Genomic DNA, 14,453 nt, shown 5'->3' on the forward strand with positions numbered 1-14,453 from the left:
TCATCAGACAAAATCAGAAAGCAATTTTTTTTCTATACTGTGTACAGTAGAGCCCAAGAGGGCTATTTATCTGTGTCTCAGTAGAATTCAGGGTAGTCACTCTTGCAGTCATGTTATTCTTATAGAAGACAAACTTCTAGTCTAGCAAAAACTGTCTGAATTTATGGCTTAAACTCCGATGATATCCATTGTCAATGGCTGAGAACCTCAGACGCTTTTATAAAAAGTAAAATAGAAGTCTCAGAAGTTAATTGATAGTTATATAATTATTGTTATTTTCAGGAGGATCTGCATGAAAGTAGTCAGTATCAGGGACAACCAGAGAAATGAGAAAACCAGTTAATGCTTCATGAAGCAACTTAGTAGGAATTCTCAAGGAATTCAAATGAATAGCCTTTGATGGCTTCCTATGAATTGACTGTGTGCAGTTTACATACATTTCAACAATTTTTTTAAAAATAAGACTGCTGTAACATGACAAAACTTTGAGTAAACTGCATGTTCCTGGCTTTTACGTTGCTTCTCAGGAGCACCATTTGGACGAGTCTGCATTGCCTTTTCACAGACTTTCACAGAATTGCCTGAAGCTTATTTTGAAGACAATGCTTTATTTTACCTCTCACAAATATACATCAGCCACCACTATAACAATCGTTCACAGCATTTAACTTCAGATGTTGACAAATGACTTAACAGGTCAAAAAGCATTTGCTTTACTAGCGGAGCCACTGGTGGACCTTTGGAGACCCTAAGTTAAGGCGATGTCATCTTCCTTTTCACCTACAAACCGAATGAATAAAGCTGCTTAATGACTTATTTCCACTTTTTAGGGCCCCAAGCTGTCACTCTTGTTGTTAACCTGTTAGGCCAACTGACAGTCCAAGGGCTATCAACTATTTGTTCCAATGAGTTTATCCTGTGGTTTCTTAACACAGATTTGTCTCTGCATACTAAAATGGCACAAGGCAGAAACTGGGAGGCAAGAGCAGACATGCGTGTCTTTTATCTTCTGAAATTCAAGTCACTATAGACTTCCCTCTCTATCTCCCTTTCACAGTCTTCCCAGTTCACTTGTCACTGGAAAGGTCAAAACTGAAAAGCAAACTTCTCCAAAACTCTCTTTCCACAGCATGTCTTCTCTGCCTTGAAAGTGTCAAAAAGCCCAGGGACTCATCTGGGAAAAGGCTCTGACACATGTCAAAGTTGCTTGTAAATGTCAGAAGAACTATAAGAGATCTTGAAGAGCTCCATGCAAGTCTTTGTGTTGTGATTTATTAATAGTACAGCTGTGTATAGCCAGAGACTGGGTGACTCACATCTGGTACAGTGGGTTATTTTTTAAATCAAAGCATAACTGAAGGTCTCTAGAAGGTTTTTCTAATGTTTCTTCAACTCCGAGCCTAGACTAGTCTACTCATTTAGAACTGGCTGTCTTTAAAAGTTCTAGAGGTGGTATAATACTTTGCTCTCTTTTAATGGAACCTCCTGTCTCTCCATGTCATTCTTCAAGCACAGATCACACAAAATTCCAAGCTTATTCTTTTTCCCTTCACAAAAACCTGTGCCTTTCCTTTCCCCATTTTGAGTGTCTGTTTTTTCAGCCACATCCTTCAGATTTCCCTGCTCTGGCTGGACCTGGACATGTCAATATATGACTTAAGCCACAAGGTAGAGATAAGAAAACACATTCAGTTTGAAGAAATACTGATGAAAAGCTTCTTGAACAAATAACTAACCAAACAAAGTTTGCAAACCTTAGTGTGTCCTTTAATAGTCTACTCTTTATTCTCTTCATAAATATCATTGCTTGGCATTCATAAATTATGTCCTCTTGCACTGGATTTCAGAAGGGTGTCCATTAAATCGAGTTAGTGTAGACTGCCGTAGTATGAGATGATGCTCAGTCACCATCAATAGCCCTATCTTCTTTTTTTTGCTAACTATTAAATGTCTATGTTTGAATAGAAGAGCATGGAAATCTGGGAAGAGGGGAGATAAAGCACAGAAGTGGTGGATAAGCTACGTTTTATATACTAAGAATAATAACGGTAGTCCTATTTTTGAAGCATTCTGGGCTAAACCTTGCTGTTTCTGAGGAAAAAAACCACAACGTTATTAACAATAAACTACTTCTTGTTGCATCTCAGCCAAAGAAAACATGGAAAATTTTAGCAATTTCTATAGCCTTCTATTGACTCTACTTTTAACATGACCTTAATTTTAACTCATGCACTGTAGACAGACAATTAAAAGCTTTAATAATACAGCCATTAGCTCTTATGCTTTATTAAAACAATTTGCACACTCTTTCTTGCACTTGTGAGACCTTTCAACAATACAAACCACACTTTTAATAAATAAAGTAGCAGAAACTCTCAGGGAAACAGAAGAATATTAGAAAGGAATTCAATGATGCAGGAAATACCTGGATAAAAATCGCCTTGCGCAAACATGTCAATCACATAGCGACAGAACGCATATTGATCTAACAGAGCAAAAAAGGGAAAAAAGAGCAATGAAATTCTAGATGTAAAGTTCTATTTCTATTTAATGGTGAAGATAAAGCTTGGCAGTACAGAGACATGTTTCAAGGACATTATTGCTTATATGTTTGGTTTTTTCCTGGCCTTCCAATAATTCACATGTTTAGAAAGAGAGCACTTTTAGTTCAGATCAAGCCTCCTAGCCAAGAACTTCAGAGCTACCAGTGCCCCAGAGCTATCAACTATTATTCTGGGCCAGGAAGGTGTAGTGGAAAACCAGGTCAGTAGGGTGCAGCCTCAGCTTTGGCAGGTGCCCTGACCCCATGCACAAGTAATGTGCAGTATGCTGCCTGGCCGCAAATCCCAAAGTCTTTCTTATATCCTGGAAAATGCATTTCAAATAGCCACAGCTAGGTGAAAGAAAAATTCTATACACTTTTGTATTATAGCACTTTGTTAATACTCTTTTAAATATAAAATCAATATGTACACTTAGTGAATGGGAATATAAAAAGAACTCTGTGTACTTACACTTCTCTAGCACTGAGATTTTCTACAGAAGTTTATTGGTTCACTACAGAATTATTTTCTGAACACTAATCTTTACAAATATATAGATATGTGTATATATTAAATCTGAATATATATTAAAATTATGTTGATCAGAAATTGAGGCTTCTGAATCTAAATGAAACTAATTTCAGAAATGTTGATTGCCTATTGATTTCTTCTAGACATAAGAAGAGTTGAAGACCTTGATAAAAATTTCTAACATTAAGAATGGTGAAGAAAACTTACCAGTTGTAACTGAGTGCAAAGAAGTTGCAATGTAATTGCTGCACTCTCCTGTTGGCCAGAAAAAAAATACTTTGCACCACTGCACTATAAGGAACATTAGCTTTGAAAGTTTATGTTGATGACTAGATGCTAACCCTGGTTAACTAAATTAGTTCCCAGTGGTGCTTGAGTTAAGCATATTCATCCGTCTGTCCTAGGCTGTTCTAGCACACTTCCTAGGCTACGTTTCATGTCTCCCTGTCTCTTCGTTTCCTGTTGTATCACCCTTCTACTCACTTACAAAGCTACATAGTTTCTCTTTAACAACTTCAAAACAAAATTATACAGACTTTGGAATACTTCAGATTGTTTAAATGCTATAACTGTTGTATTTAAATGCAAAATTATGTTCCCAAATATATAAAATGAAATGTATTTTCTGCTCTCTTACATAGTTCACTGGAGCATCGGTATTAGTTCATGTTGAGGCATTTATGTGACTGCTGCTGTTATGTTGACCGCTATAGCTGGAACGCGGAAGTTTTCAGGTCATGATTTTCTATATGGCTGTAGAGGTTAGGAAGGAGTTGACAACCTCTGCAAATGTCCAATTGTTTTTAATAGTTGATAGGAGCCCATACAGCTGTTCTCGGTTACTAAGATGGAGAGGGTAATACTAGTAGATATTGCAGAAATTGGGGCATACACAAGACTGTGGCTATAAACACTGCTTTTAAAAACTGTAATGAATATTCATAATAGTTTCTACTTTTGTATTTAGGAATACAAATTTATTATTCTGGCAGGCTGCAGCTTTGGATTTCATCCTTGAGTAATTTAAAGAATTTGGCTGCGATATCTGCCCTATGTCTATGTATTATTTTTCTGAAAAAAATACCACTGTATTTGTGAGAAAATACGTATGTACAAATCTGTACTCTCAGTAAGGCCATCTAAAGCCATTGAAGTCAGCAAAACGTTAGCACTGACTTCAAAGCACTTGCAAATAGGGCCTCAGTGAGTCAGTCTTTGTTAATAATTAAAATGGACCAATGCCAATTCCTTAGCCCAGAAAGCAAAGGCAGGACACAGCTTTTGCCCACAAAGCTGAATTTTCCTCACCCTTTTGCAAAACCAAGGTTTCTTCATCCATTCTACCCACTGGGAAGAGCCCCTGCACTGTCTAGAGGCTTTGTATGGAAGACTGCTAGATGGCGTGGAAAACCCTGTGTTTGGGGATACAAGCTGTATGGACAATCACAGGACAGAACACAATCCTATGGTGATTTTATTTAGGTTATAATACAGACATAGTCTGCGGGCCTAGCAGCTCACACCATTTCATCGATGTTAAAATAATTCATTTTTAAAATGTAGCAATGTAGACCAGGATTAAAATAGACTGTGAATATTTGGATTGGGATTTTTTTTATTAGTTTGGTGTGTGTTGTTTTGTTTTGGTTTGATTTGTTTTTTTGTTTTGAGATTTTTTTTGTGGAGATGTAATTTGAATAAGCATTTCTTTTAAAAGGCTTACTATTTTACCTGAGAAGAAAGATTTTGTATTATTCTCCTCATAGGATTTCTTTAGTAACTCAACCCTTGATAAGTGAGATTATTTAAAAAATGAAAGCAGAATATTAAAATCTGAATAACAAAAATAGCATTTTTAGTGTATTTGAAGGAATAATATACACAGTAATTTCTCATTGAAGTTCATGGGAATTCTGCCAATCAGACAAGATTGAAACCTGAGGAATTTTAAATAAATATGATTTTCCAAATATCTCTTCATGGCCAAAAATTCATTTTAATTTAAAATCTCCTGTTAAGAGAAGTTTAATTTTCACCTTATAACTCTGTAATAGTGACAAAGATATTTATCCTAGTACTAATAAATCATGCCAAAACTTGAGACTAGATTCTTATTGATAAAACAGTCATAGACATTTCTGTCATTGGAACTAAACTGATTTTTCCTAGGAGATGATATATATTTTTAGATTTTAGTTTGAGTAAAGAATGATGCAACAACAGGGACTTCATAGTAACCCTTTTGTGATTACTGTTATATTTTTTGCATTGCTGTAGAAGAGCTGGCAGAACTACTCCCTTGAGCAAGGAGAAGTAGGATTGCAGTATCAGGAAATCTCGGCAAAACCATACTGACTTTAAAATTATGTTCACTTTGGGTCACAGTGGGACTGAAATATGAACTGAATTTTCTCAGAGCGTCCAGCTGGGCAGCAGCAGCTTATGGTGGACAAAGGAAGGATGAAAGTAGAAAAGTCAGCCTTCTCTGAATGTGTAGCCTTATCTCCCGTGACAAGGGCAGTTGAAGAGGCTCCTTCATTCCCCCACCCAGCTGTTCCTTCTCACTTTCACTTGCCACAGTTCAGTGCACAGTCATTGGGGCCACTGACAAAGGGAGTGTGAATATTTGATGTTCAAGTGGATTATTTTGCTGATATTCATCAGTTATAACAGTGGGAGGGGAATCACAAAAAACCCTAAACAAACAAGAAACCCACCACCACCACTCTCTATTGCTCTTCATAATCTTTGACTCCTACTTACTTGAAATATTTTGCTTTCAGGGATTAACGTGCCTCATCTGCACATGACTGCATTTTGAGAGCCTTATCCTGAACAGCATGGAGTGGATCACACTGTACACTGAAAATCTGTCAGAGAAAGAAAAAAACTGAAAGAGATTTACACCTACCAAGAGGAGCTCAAAAATTTGCTGAACTTTCCCCTTGGTCACAACAATCAGCATAAAAGATGCTGCTTTGATTTTGTGCCTCAAAGGCTTCACTAATTCAAGTAAAAACTAAAATTAACTAGAATACAAATAAATGTTAAAAAATACTCCTTCAGCACACTATGCATGTCAGAAAGGGTGCTATGCTTCAAAATCTCTTAGATTTGTAGAAACATTTTTAGGCAACTCCTAAAGAGTCCAGAGCTGATCGTTATGAAGACCTGAGAGATTCTGCCCTGGTAGATTCATGTATCCAGGCAGGAGTGACTGCTTTGATGCCCAGGTATAATGATTTATCTGTGGTTATCAGCTGAAAGGATCAGATAGGTGTGCTCTGCAATGCTGAGCTGCCTCTATTAACGTCAGAATAATCCTGTGCCTGCAGCGTGGCAATTTTTACAGAGGCAGGTCCTTCTGTCTTCATTCATATGAAACTGTACCTAACGCCACACAAGAGCCACAGGGAAATCAGGGGACAGTCACTGCAACTCGAGGTCAGAAGAACTCTGACGAAGAGAAAAATGTAGTTAACACCTCCGTTTGGTGTTTGATGTATGTCAATTCTTTATCACTTAATTTCTTCCTTTCACCAGGGTAATGACATTACTTTTTAGGAGAATTTTGGAGACTGTTCACATCAAATTACATCTGGCAGGTATATCATTTTGACACTAATCTAAGTGGTGTAGTTGACACATCTGAGAGATGGGATGCCATCCAGGTGGACCTGGACAAATTTGAGAAGTGGGCTTGTGTGAACCTCATGAGGCTCAATGAGGCTAAGTGCAAGGTCCTGCACTCCATATCAGTACAGGCTAGGGGATGAAGGGATTGACAACAGCCCTGCTGAGAAGGACTTGGGGGTACCAGTAGATGAAAAGGCAGACATGAGTGGATAATGCATGCTTGCAGTCCAGAATGCCAACTATATCCTGGGCTACATCAAAAGAAATGTTGCCAGCACCTTGAGGGAAGTGATTCTGCCCCTCTGCTCTGCTTTTATGAGACCCCACCTGGAATACTGTATCCAGCTCTGGGACCCTCAGCAGAGGAAAGAAATGGACCTGCTAAGTCCAAAGATGGGCCAAAAATTATCAGAGGGGTGTAACAGCTCTCCTGTGAGGAAAGGCTGAGAGAGATGGTGATGTTCAGCCTTGAGAAGAGCAGGGTCCACAGAGATCTGATCATGACCTTCCAGTACTTAAAGGGGCCCTACAGGAAAGACGGGGAAAAATATTTAGCAGGGCCTATAGCAATAGGAAAAGGGATAATGGTTTTAAACTAAAAGAGGGGAGATATAGGGAGAATTTTTTAATCTGACGGTGGTGAAGCACTGGAACAGGTTGCCCAGAGTGGTGGTAGAAGAGCCATCCCTGGAAATATTCAAAGTCACGTTGGACAGTGCTCTGAGCAACCTGATTTAGTTGAAGCTGTCCCAGCTTATTGCAGGGAGATTGGACTAGATGGCTTTTAAAGGTCCATTCCTATGATTCTATGATTTTATAATTCTTTTTCTATGATCACTGCATCATAAAATACCTGACAACAAGACAATGCCTCATATAATCTGATGTAATACAAATTATTACATTCCCTTTCCTCTACTGCTACTCTCCGCATTCCTACCGGAGTCGTAGGTAGATGTAGGAACAAATCATAACTCTCAGCAGGTCGTGAGACAGTTCGTATTTTCTAAAATAACTTCACTAGCAATACTCTACATAATGTTCTACTCAGCAAATCCACAAAGATTCAGGCCTAACTGAAGTTTGTCATTGGTAAAGAGGAATTTAAACTAAAATGAATTTTTAGCCATGAAAACCAGAATATTCTAGTTATTTAGGTTAAACTTATTTTATCATTGTTAGCCTCTTTCTAGTGATGTGAGATTCAACTGGAATTTATTTGTACAGCACTTTTCTTTTTCATGGGTGAGCTTTGTTACTTCCCAGTTTTAACTCCATTCTCTCTGCTTCTTCCCTACTACCTTTTCAATATCTTCATCTGTTTCCTCTTGCTTTTGTTTACCTTTCTTTTCTGATTTAGTTACAGTCTGAAGAGCTTTCTCCTCCTTAACTTTCGGTTTGGCCCTTATTAGCCCAACTTCTGTTGTTTTAGTCTCTGTGTGCTTGACCTTCTCAGTTGTCTTTGCTTCTCCTTTTCCATCCTTCACTTCCCTTTTAACTTTGGCTTCCACTTTAGTGCTTTTTACTTTCTTCTCCTCTGCAAGTGATAAAGAAAAATCTTTCATTGACATTCTTTTTCCCTCAAATACTACTTAATACCATTTATTTTATCTTATATTATTACTAATGAGTATTTTTTCATCATTATCAGTTTGTTTAGATCTGATGAAAGCTATACTCCCCCCAAACCAGACAGACTTAGACAGAAATACAAGATGCAAGCAAGTTTTACTTTCAGTCCTATACTAAGTATTTGGCTGATGCTAAGGATAATAACCTATGGTAAATAGTCAGTATTTGTAGTGGCAATATGGTAGCTTATATGGTTTAAACTACAGAGACAAATGTTGGTCATGAAGCAGACAAATATGGAACATAATTCCAGGCTAAATCTCAGTAACTTTAGACTTCAGAGATCATAGCTAAACTCTGTTGAAAAATGTAATGTCATTATTTTGAAGTGCAGCTATCTGTAAGCATTGCTTTATGCACCAGTTCTAGATCTCCAACCAAGAAGTCTTGAGTTCTTGAGTCTACATCTATACCCAAGCTGAAAGACTAGTCTAAGACAGGCTAATTCATGACATGCCCTGCAGCAGAGTGAGAAGGTTTAGGAAAGCATGGGTTTGGGTAAGGCAGGTCTTCTTAACTAACCATATCTCCTTCTATGACAAGGTGGATGAAGGAAAGCCCATGGATGTTGTCTACCTAGACTTTAGTAAAGCTTTTGACACAGTTTCCCACAGCGCTCTCCTGGAAAAACCAGCTGCTCATTGCTCAGATGGGCGTACTCTTTACTTGGTAAAAAAAAACAGTTGGATGGCTGGGCCCAGAGAGTTATGGTGAATAAAGATAAATCTAGTTGGTGACTCGTCACAAGTAGTGTTCTCTGTGGCTAAGGATTGGGGCTCGTTTTGTTAAATATCTTTTATCGATGATCCGGACAAGGGGTGTGAGTGTACCCTCAGTTTGTCTGCAAATGACACCAAGTTGCGTGGGAGTCTTGTCCTCCTTGAGGGAAGGAAGGCTCTGCAGAAGAATCTGAACAGGATGGATTGATAGACACAGGTAAATTGTATAAGGTTTAACAAGGCCAAGTGCCTGGTCCTGCAATTCGGTCACAACAACCACCTGCAACACTGCAGACCTGGGAAAAAGTGGCTGGAAAGCTGCCCTTCAGAGAAGACCCTGAGAGTGTTGGTCAATAGTTGGCTGAATATAAGATGGCAATGTGCCAATGTGGCTAAAAAGGCCAAGAGTTTTCTGGCTTGTATCAGAAACAGTGTGGCTAATAGGACTAGGGAAGAGATTGTCCCCCTGTACTTCATGGTGGTGGGGCTGCATCTCGAATGCTATGTTTAGTTTTAGGCCTCTCACTACAAGAAGGGCATTGAGTTGCTGGAGTGCAACCAGAGAAGGGCAATGAAACTGGTGTAGAGTGTGGAGCCCAAGACTTTTGGTGAACAGCTGAGGAAACTGGGACTGTTAAGCCTCGAGAAAAGGAGGCTGAGGGGAGGCCTTATTGCTCTTTACAAATACCTGAAATGAGATTGCAGTGAAGAATGTGTTGGTCTCTGCGTTTTAGTAGTGGACAGGTATGGTAGGAATTGATGCTCTCAAAGGTCTTTTCCAACCTAATGGTTCTATGATTCTACGGTACACAAGGACAATTACTGAACTGTAAATACCAGTGGCTGAAGATACACTAGAATTTGGTGAAACCAGGCATATTCCTTCTGCTCCTGTATATCATCAGCTTTTTCTCATCTGAGACATGGGTGCTGACGATATGAGTGTTTCTTCTTCACTTCAGTGAAAAATCCGACAGTAGTTTAAAATGCGTCTGAATGTGGTTTAAGCTATTCCCTTTAGTGGCTGTCTCCATCCTTGAGACAAAACTTGAATGATGCAACATCCATGTCTTCTGTAAGACGGGACTTTCATTTCTAAGCCACTGCTGACTAGAACTGACTAGACTGATTTTATCAATATGTGAACTCTATAGTTCTATTTATTCTGAAACAGAGTATAGATATTTTTATAAGGGGCAATTCTAACTTTCTAGCAAAGCCATGGTATGACCCAATATATTGCTGCTAGTGAAGTAAGAATTTACTCAACTCAACTTTCCTCAAATGTATATATGCCAAATCACTTATGGATAGGCCTACTCCTTTTTCAGGGAAATAATAGTTCGGGCATTTAATGTTCATCTTTGAAATTTCAATGTATTTCAGAGGAGATTTTGCATACAACTAACCCTGGATGTTCTAAAGACATTTTCATTCAAATTTGATTTTAATTTCATTAATGTCATGTAGTCGATTTTTCATACACGTTGTAGTCTCTACTCCAATAAAATCATGTTTATGAACTTCAGTGTAAACTCTGGTAAAAAAAAGTGTAGTATAAATAAATACATACCTTTGGGAGGAGGTTTCTTTTCAGCTTTTTCATGCCTCTCAGGTTTTTCTTTTTGGATTACTAGAAATGAACAGAATTGTGTGTTAGGAAAGAAAAACAACGAAAACCCACAAATGACAAAGAATGAGAAAATATTACTAAAACACAACCATATCCCTGGCACTGTCACATTTCTTCATGATTCCTGCTTTTCAGTTTGCAAAAATCTTGCTTCTTTATCTCAGATTCTCACACCGGCATAAAAATCTTCAAAATATCTGTTGAGACTCACCTCATCAGAAGACAAGGCAGTCACGGAGATCTGAAGCCTTGTAGGGAATATTTATACCGCACATTCCAGATGACACAAACTTGCTCTGCTCAAGCTCTGAGCAGACACAGGCTTGATCTTCTTGTGCTCCAGCCAACAGGAACTTGTGCAACTACACTCATCTTACAGAAAGGGTTTTTTATTAACTTGGGCTCACTGTCATATAAACGCAGCCACAAGCCCAGTGCTCACTCCAGAGCTCAGCTTGAGTGAGTTCATGTCTGCACAGGATACACTGTGTAAACGTACAGAGTGCTATATTCCAGAAAGGCTGTCAAAATTTTACATGGAGACTTCTATCTTTCCTTTCTTGGCTGCCATCCAGACATAACACCAGAATAAAACAAGTCTTGAGACTTAATTACACTTTTTTCAAATGATAGCTACATGATAGCAACATTCTCTCTAACTGAATTCCAGCCTGGAATTGCTACATGTATAAGTTGTGATTGATATTTAGACTTGTTTTCATTTATTTTTAAGATATCTCTCTTTCTTAGATGATGTCTTTAAATAGCATTCCTATCACTGGAGCTTCCTCAAGCCTTTAAGAAGGGATGGAAGAAGTACTTGAGGTCTTTTTGTTGAAGATAGAGAAAATCTCTACTGTGCAGGAAGTAGCCACTCAATTTTCAGTATGCCTGTTCCCTGAAGTTGGCCTGGACCTGAGCATTCTCATTTTCTAGTGACTGCAAGTGGAATAAATGACCCCTCAGCACTACTGGTAGCTGATCCAGTTTAGAGAACACAAAATTGATGTGAGCCTGGAAGCGCATAGCTCAGTACACTGCCAGCAGAAATGTGCCTTTGGATGCACTGAGGGCAACATATGTCCTAGTGCACTAATTCCACACATAGAGACTTGCATGGCATGGAAGCAGTTCAAGAGAGGGTAGCATGTCTATATGTCAGACTGCAGCAGAAAATCTCCCTAGCCCAGTTCTTCATAAAATTTTCTGGCCAGTGACCATTAAACGTATTAAAGCTGTAAGTGATTATTTGGTTAGCTAGCAAAAGATAAATCAGTGAACAGCCTGGCTGCTCACTAGGAATATCTCAATGATTCTCGAAGTTATTTGCTTTTCAAATCTGCATAGACACTGTGGACATTTATTTTGTCTGGATTACTTCAGTGTGAGTTCACTTTATAAAAAAAATCATACCCTTTCAGTTATATATTGAAAATAGGAAAAAAAAAGATATTCCTTTAAAAAAAAAAAAAATTCCTTTTAAAGAGAGACTGGGCAATGGCTACCTTTCAAAGCCTGTAAGACCTTAACTCTTCATTCCACTTCTCTTTCTTCACTCCTACTTTTGGTTCCATATTTCTTCTTGAGTCCAATAAAGACTGAATTGTACATTTGACTCTATATTATCTGAATAGATTCAAATTAAACCTAATTAGTTCAGATTAATCTGAATGCTGCAACTGACCAGTATTAAGACACATTGCATAAAGTGTATTTTTCAAGAATTTACTGAATAAAAGTAAGAAAAGAAAAAGACTGAAAAATAAATTAATTATAAAAATATCTGGCTTCCAAAAAGAAATGCATGTAAAAAAAGAGAGAAAAACTCGGAGTGAAAACATTCAAATACCAAGAAATAATAAATATTATTCTTTAAAAAATTACATCATAGGGCAAGCTGACTAGATTCTTAAACGTCCCTGCTGAAATAATGGCTGAATAGGGATTATCAGTCAAAAGACTATTGAAAATCACCTCTCATATACGATATTGCTTCAGAATATATATGACAATTAGTAGATACGTAAATTTTAACTAAAGCCACTTCTGCCATGGAGGACAGTACAAATCATGAACTAAAATGAAAATGTTATTGTAAATAAAGAGAGTCGAGAAAATGAGAATCTATTTTTGGATGTGATAGAAGACACAGACTGAGAGACAGTAAACACTCTTACGTTATGTCTGCACCAGACTGAAAACTGACACACAGGAGAAAGCCTGCTTTTCAAGCAACTTACTGAATCCCCTTGTAGAGGAAAAGATATCAAGGAATGCAAATGTAATAGTTTGAGGCTTATTTCTTCAGCTGCACAAGAATGATTCATAATTACCTCTGTGCATCAAAACAAGAGAACTAAGCAAGAAATATATGCTGAGCAAGGGGCTGATCAAGTTCTGCTCAAGTAAAGGTGAGAGTAATCAAAAAATGTACACCATGGTCTAGAAGAGCTTTATACTTTAAGTACTCATCTCCACAATCTCTTAAAATATATAAGCAGTGAACACCTGGAACTGTGCAACATCTAATAATGATCTGCATTACCTTTGGAAGGTGTTTTCTTTTCAGGTTTTTCTGGCTTTTCAGGTTTCTCTTTGTGAATAGCTAGAAACACAGAACAACATTAATGGTTATTTAAAAAAAAAGTTGCATTTTAAGTAAGAAAAAGGAGAAAACGATATCAAGAAACACAACGAGGCATCATGGGTATCCCTGCAAAGAACTGGAAAGACTGATCCAGCTGCTGCTGTCTGCTGTTGGATGTCAAAACACATGATTTAAACTTTCAAAAAAGTCATCTACCATTCCTGAATTCTCTGCATTGGCTGGAGGAAGTATGGCCTTTCTGGCACAATTGTAATCATAGAATCATATGTGATTTGGATTGGAAGGGACCATGAAGGTCATTTAGTTCAACTCCCTGCAGTAAGCAGGGACATCTTCAACTACATTAGGTTGCTCAGAGCCCCTTCCAACCAAACCTGGAATGTTTCCATGGATGGAGGCATCTACCACCTCTCTGGGCAACCTGTTCCAGTGTTTCACCAGCTTCAGTGAAAAAAATCTCTTCCTAATATCTAGTCTAAACTTCTCCTCCTTTAGTTTAAAACCATTACCATTTGTCCTTCTGTGACAGGCCTTGCTAAATATTTTCCCCATCTTTCTTTTAAGCCCCCCTTTAAGAACTGAAAGGTTGCAATAAGGTCTCCTTGCAGTCTTCTCCAAGCTGAACAACCCCAACTCTCCCATCCTTTCTTCAGAGGGGTGATGTTCCAGGCCTTCGATCATTTTTCTGGCCCTCTTCTGGACCCAGTCCAGCAGGTCCATGTATTTTCTCTGCTGAGGCCTCCATAGCTGGACACTATTCCACGTGTGGTCTCATCAGAGCAGAGTAGAAAGGCAGAATCACGTCCTTCAGCCTGCTGACAATACTTTTGATACAGCCCAGGATATAGTTGGCCTTCTGGGCTGCTAGCACACGTTGCCAGATCATGCCCAGCCTCCCATCCTCCAGGAAAACCAGGTTCTTCTCCACAGGGACACTTTCAATCTTTTCATGCCCCAGTTTATATCAATACTGAGGGCTCCCTTGACCCAAGTGCATGACCTTGCACTTCACCTTGTTGAAACTCATGAGGTTTCCACTAGACCACTTCTCCAACTAATCCCATGAAAGAAGTTAGTCACAAATAATTGTGTTTATTTATGTTGTTTACTGGCTTATTTTGTATGTTTTGTTTACACTGCTGTTCACTATT

At 38.3% G+C, this 14,453-nt stretch overlaps 1 protein-coding gene across 14 annotated transcripts in view; it reads right to left on the minus strand.

The window, feature by feature from the left end:
- Positions 1-14,453, minus strand: part of TRDN (triadin) — a 217,455-nt gene that overhangs the window by 131,414 nt on the left and 71,588 nt on the right. For all 14 annotated transcript variants that reach the window (XM_069851798.1, XM_069851792.1, XM_069851787.1 and 11 more), the window contains 4 exons: positions 13,240-13,299; positions 10,635-10,694; positions 8,053-8,247; positions 2,426-2,485 (listed from right to left, as the gene is read on the minus strand). In XM_069851798.1, coding sequence (XP_069707899.1) covers positions 2,426-2,485; positions 8,053-8,247; positions 10,635-10,694; positions 13,240-13,299 — 375 coding nt within the window. The remainder of the gene's footprint in view (positions 1-2,425; positions 2,486-8,052; positions 8,248-10,634; positions 10,695-13,239; positions 13,300-14,453) is intronic.

The sequence above is a fragment of the Phaenicophaeus curvirostris genome, chromosome 2, assembly GCF_032191515.1.
Source record: "Phaenicophaeus curvirostris isolate KB17595 chromosome 2, BPBGC_Pcur_1.0, whole genome shotgun sequence".
Classification (NCBI taxonomy): Eukaryota; Metazoa; Chordata; class Aves; order Cuculiformes; family Cuculidae; genus Phaenicophaeus; species Phaenicophaeus curvirostris.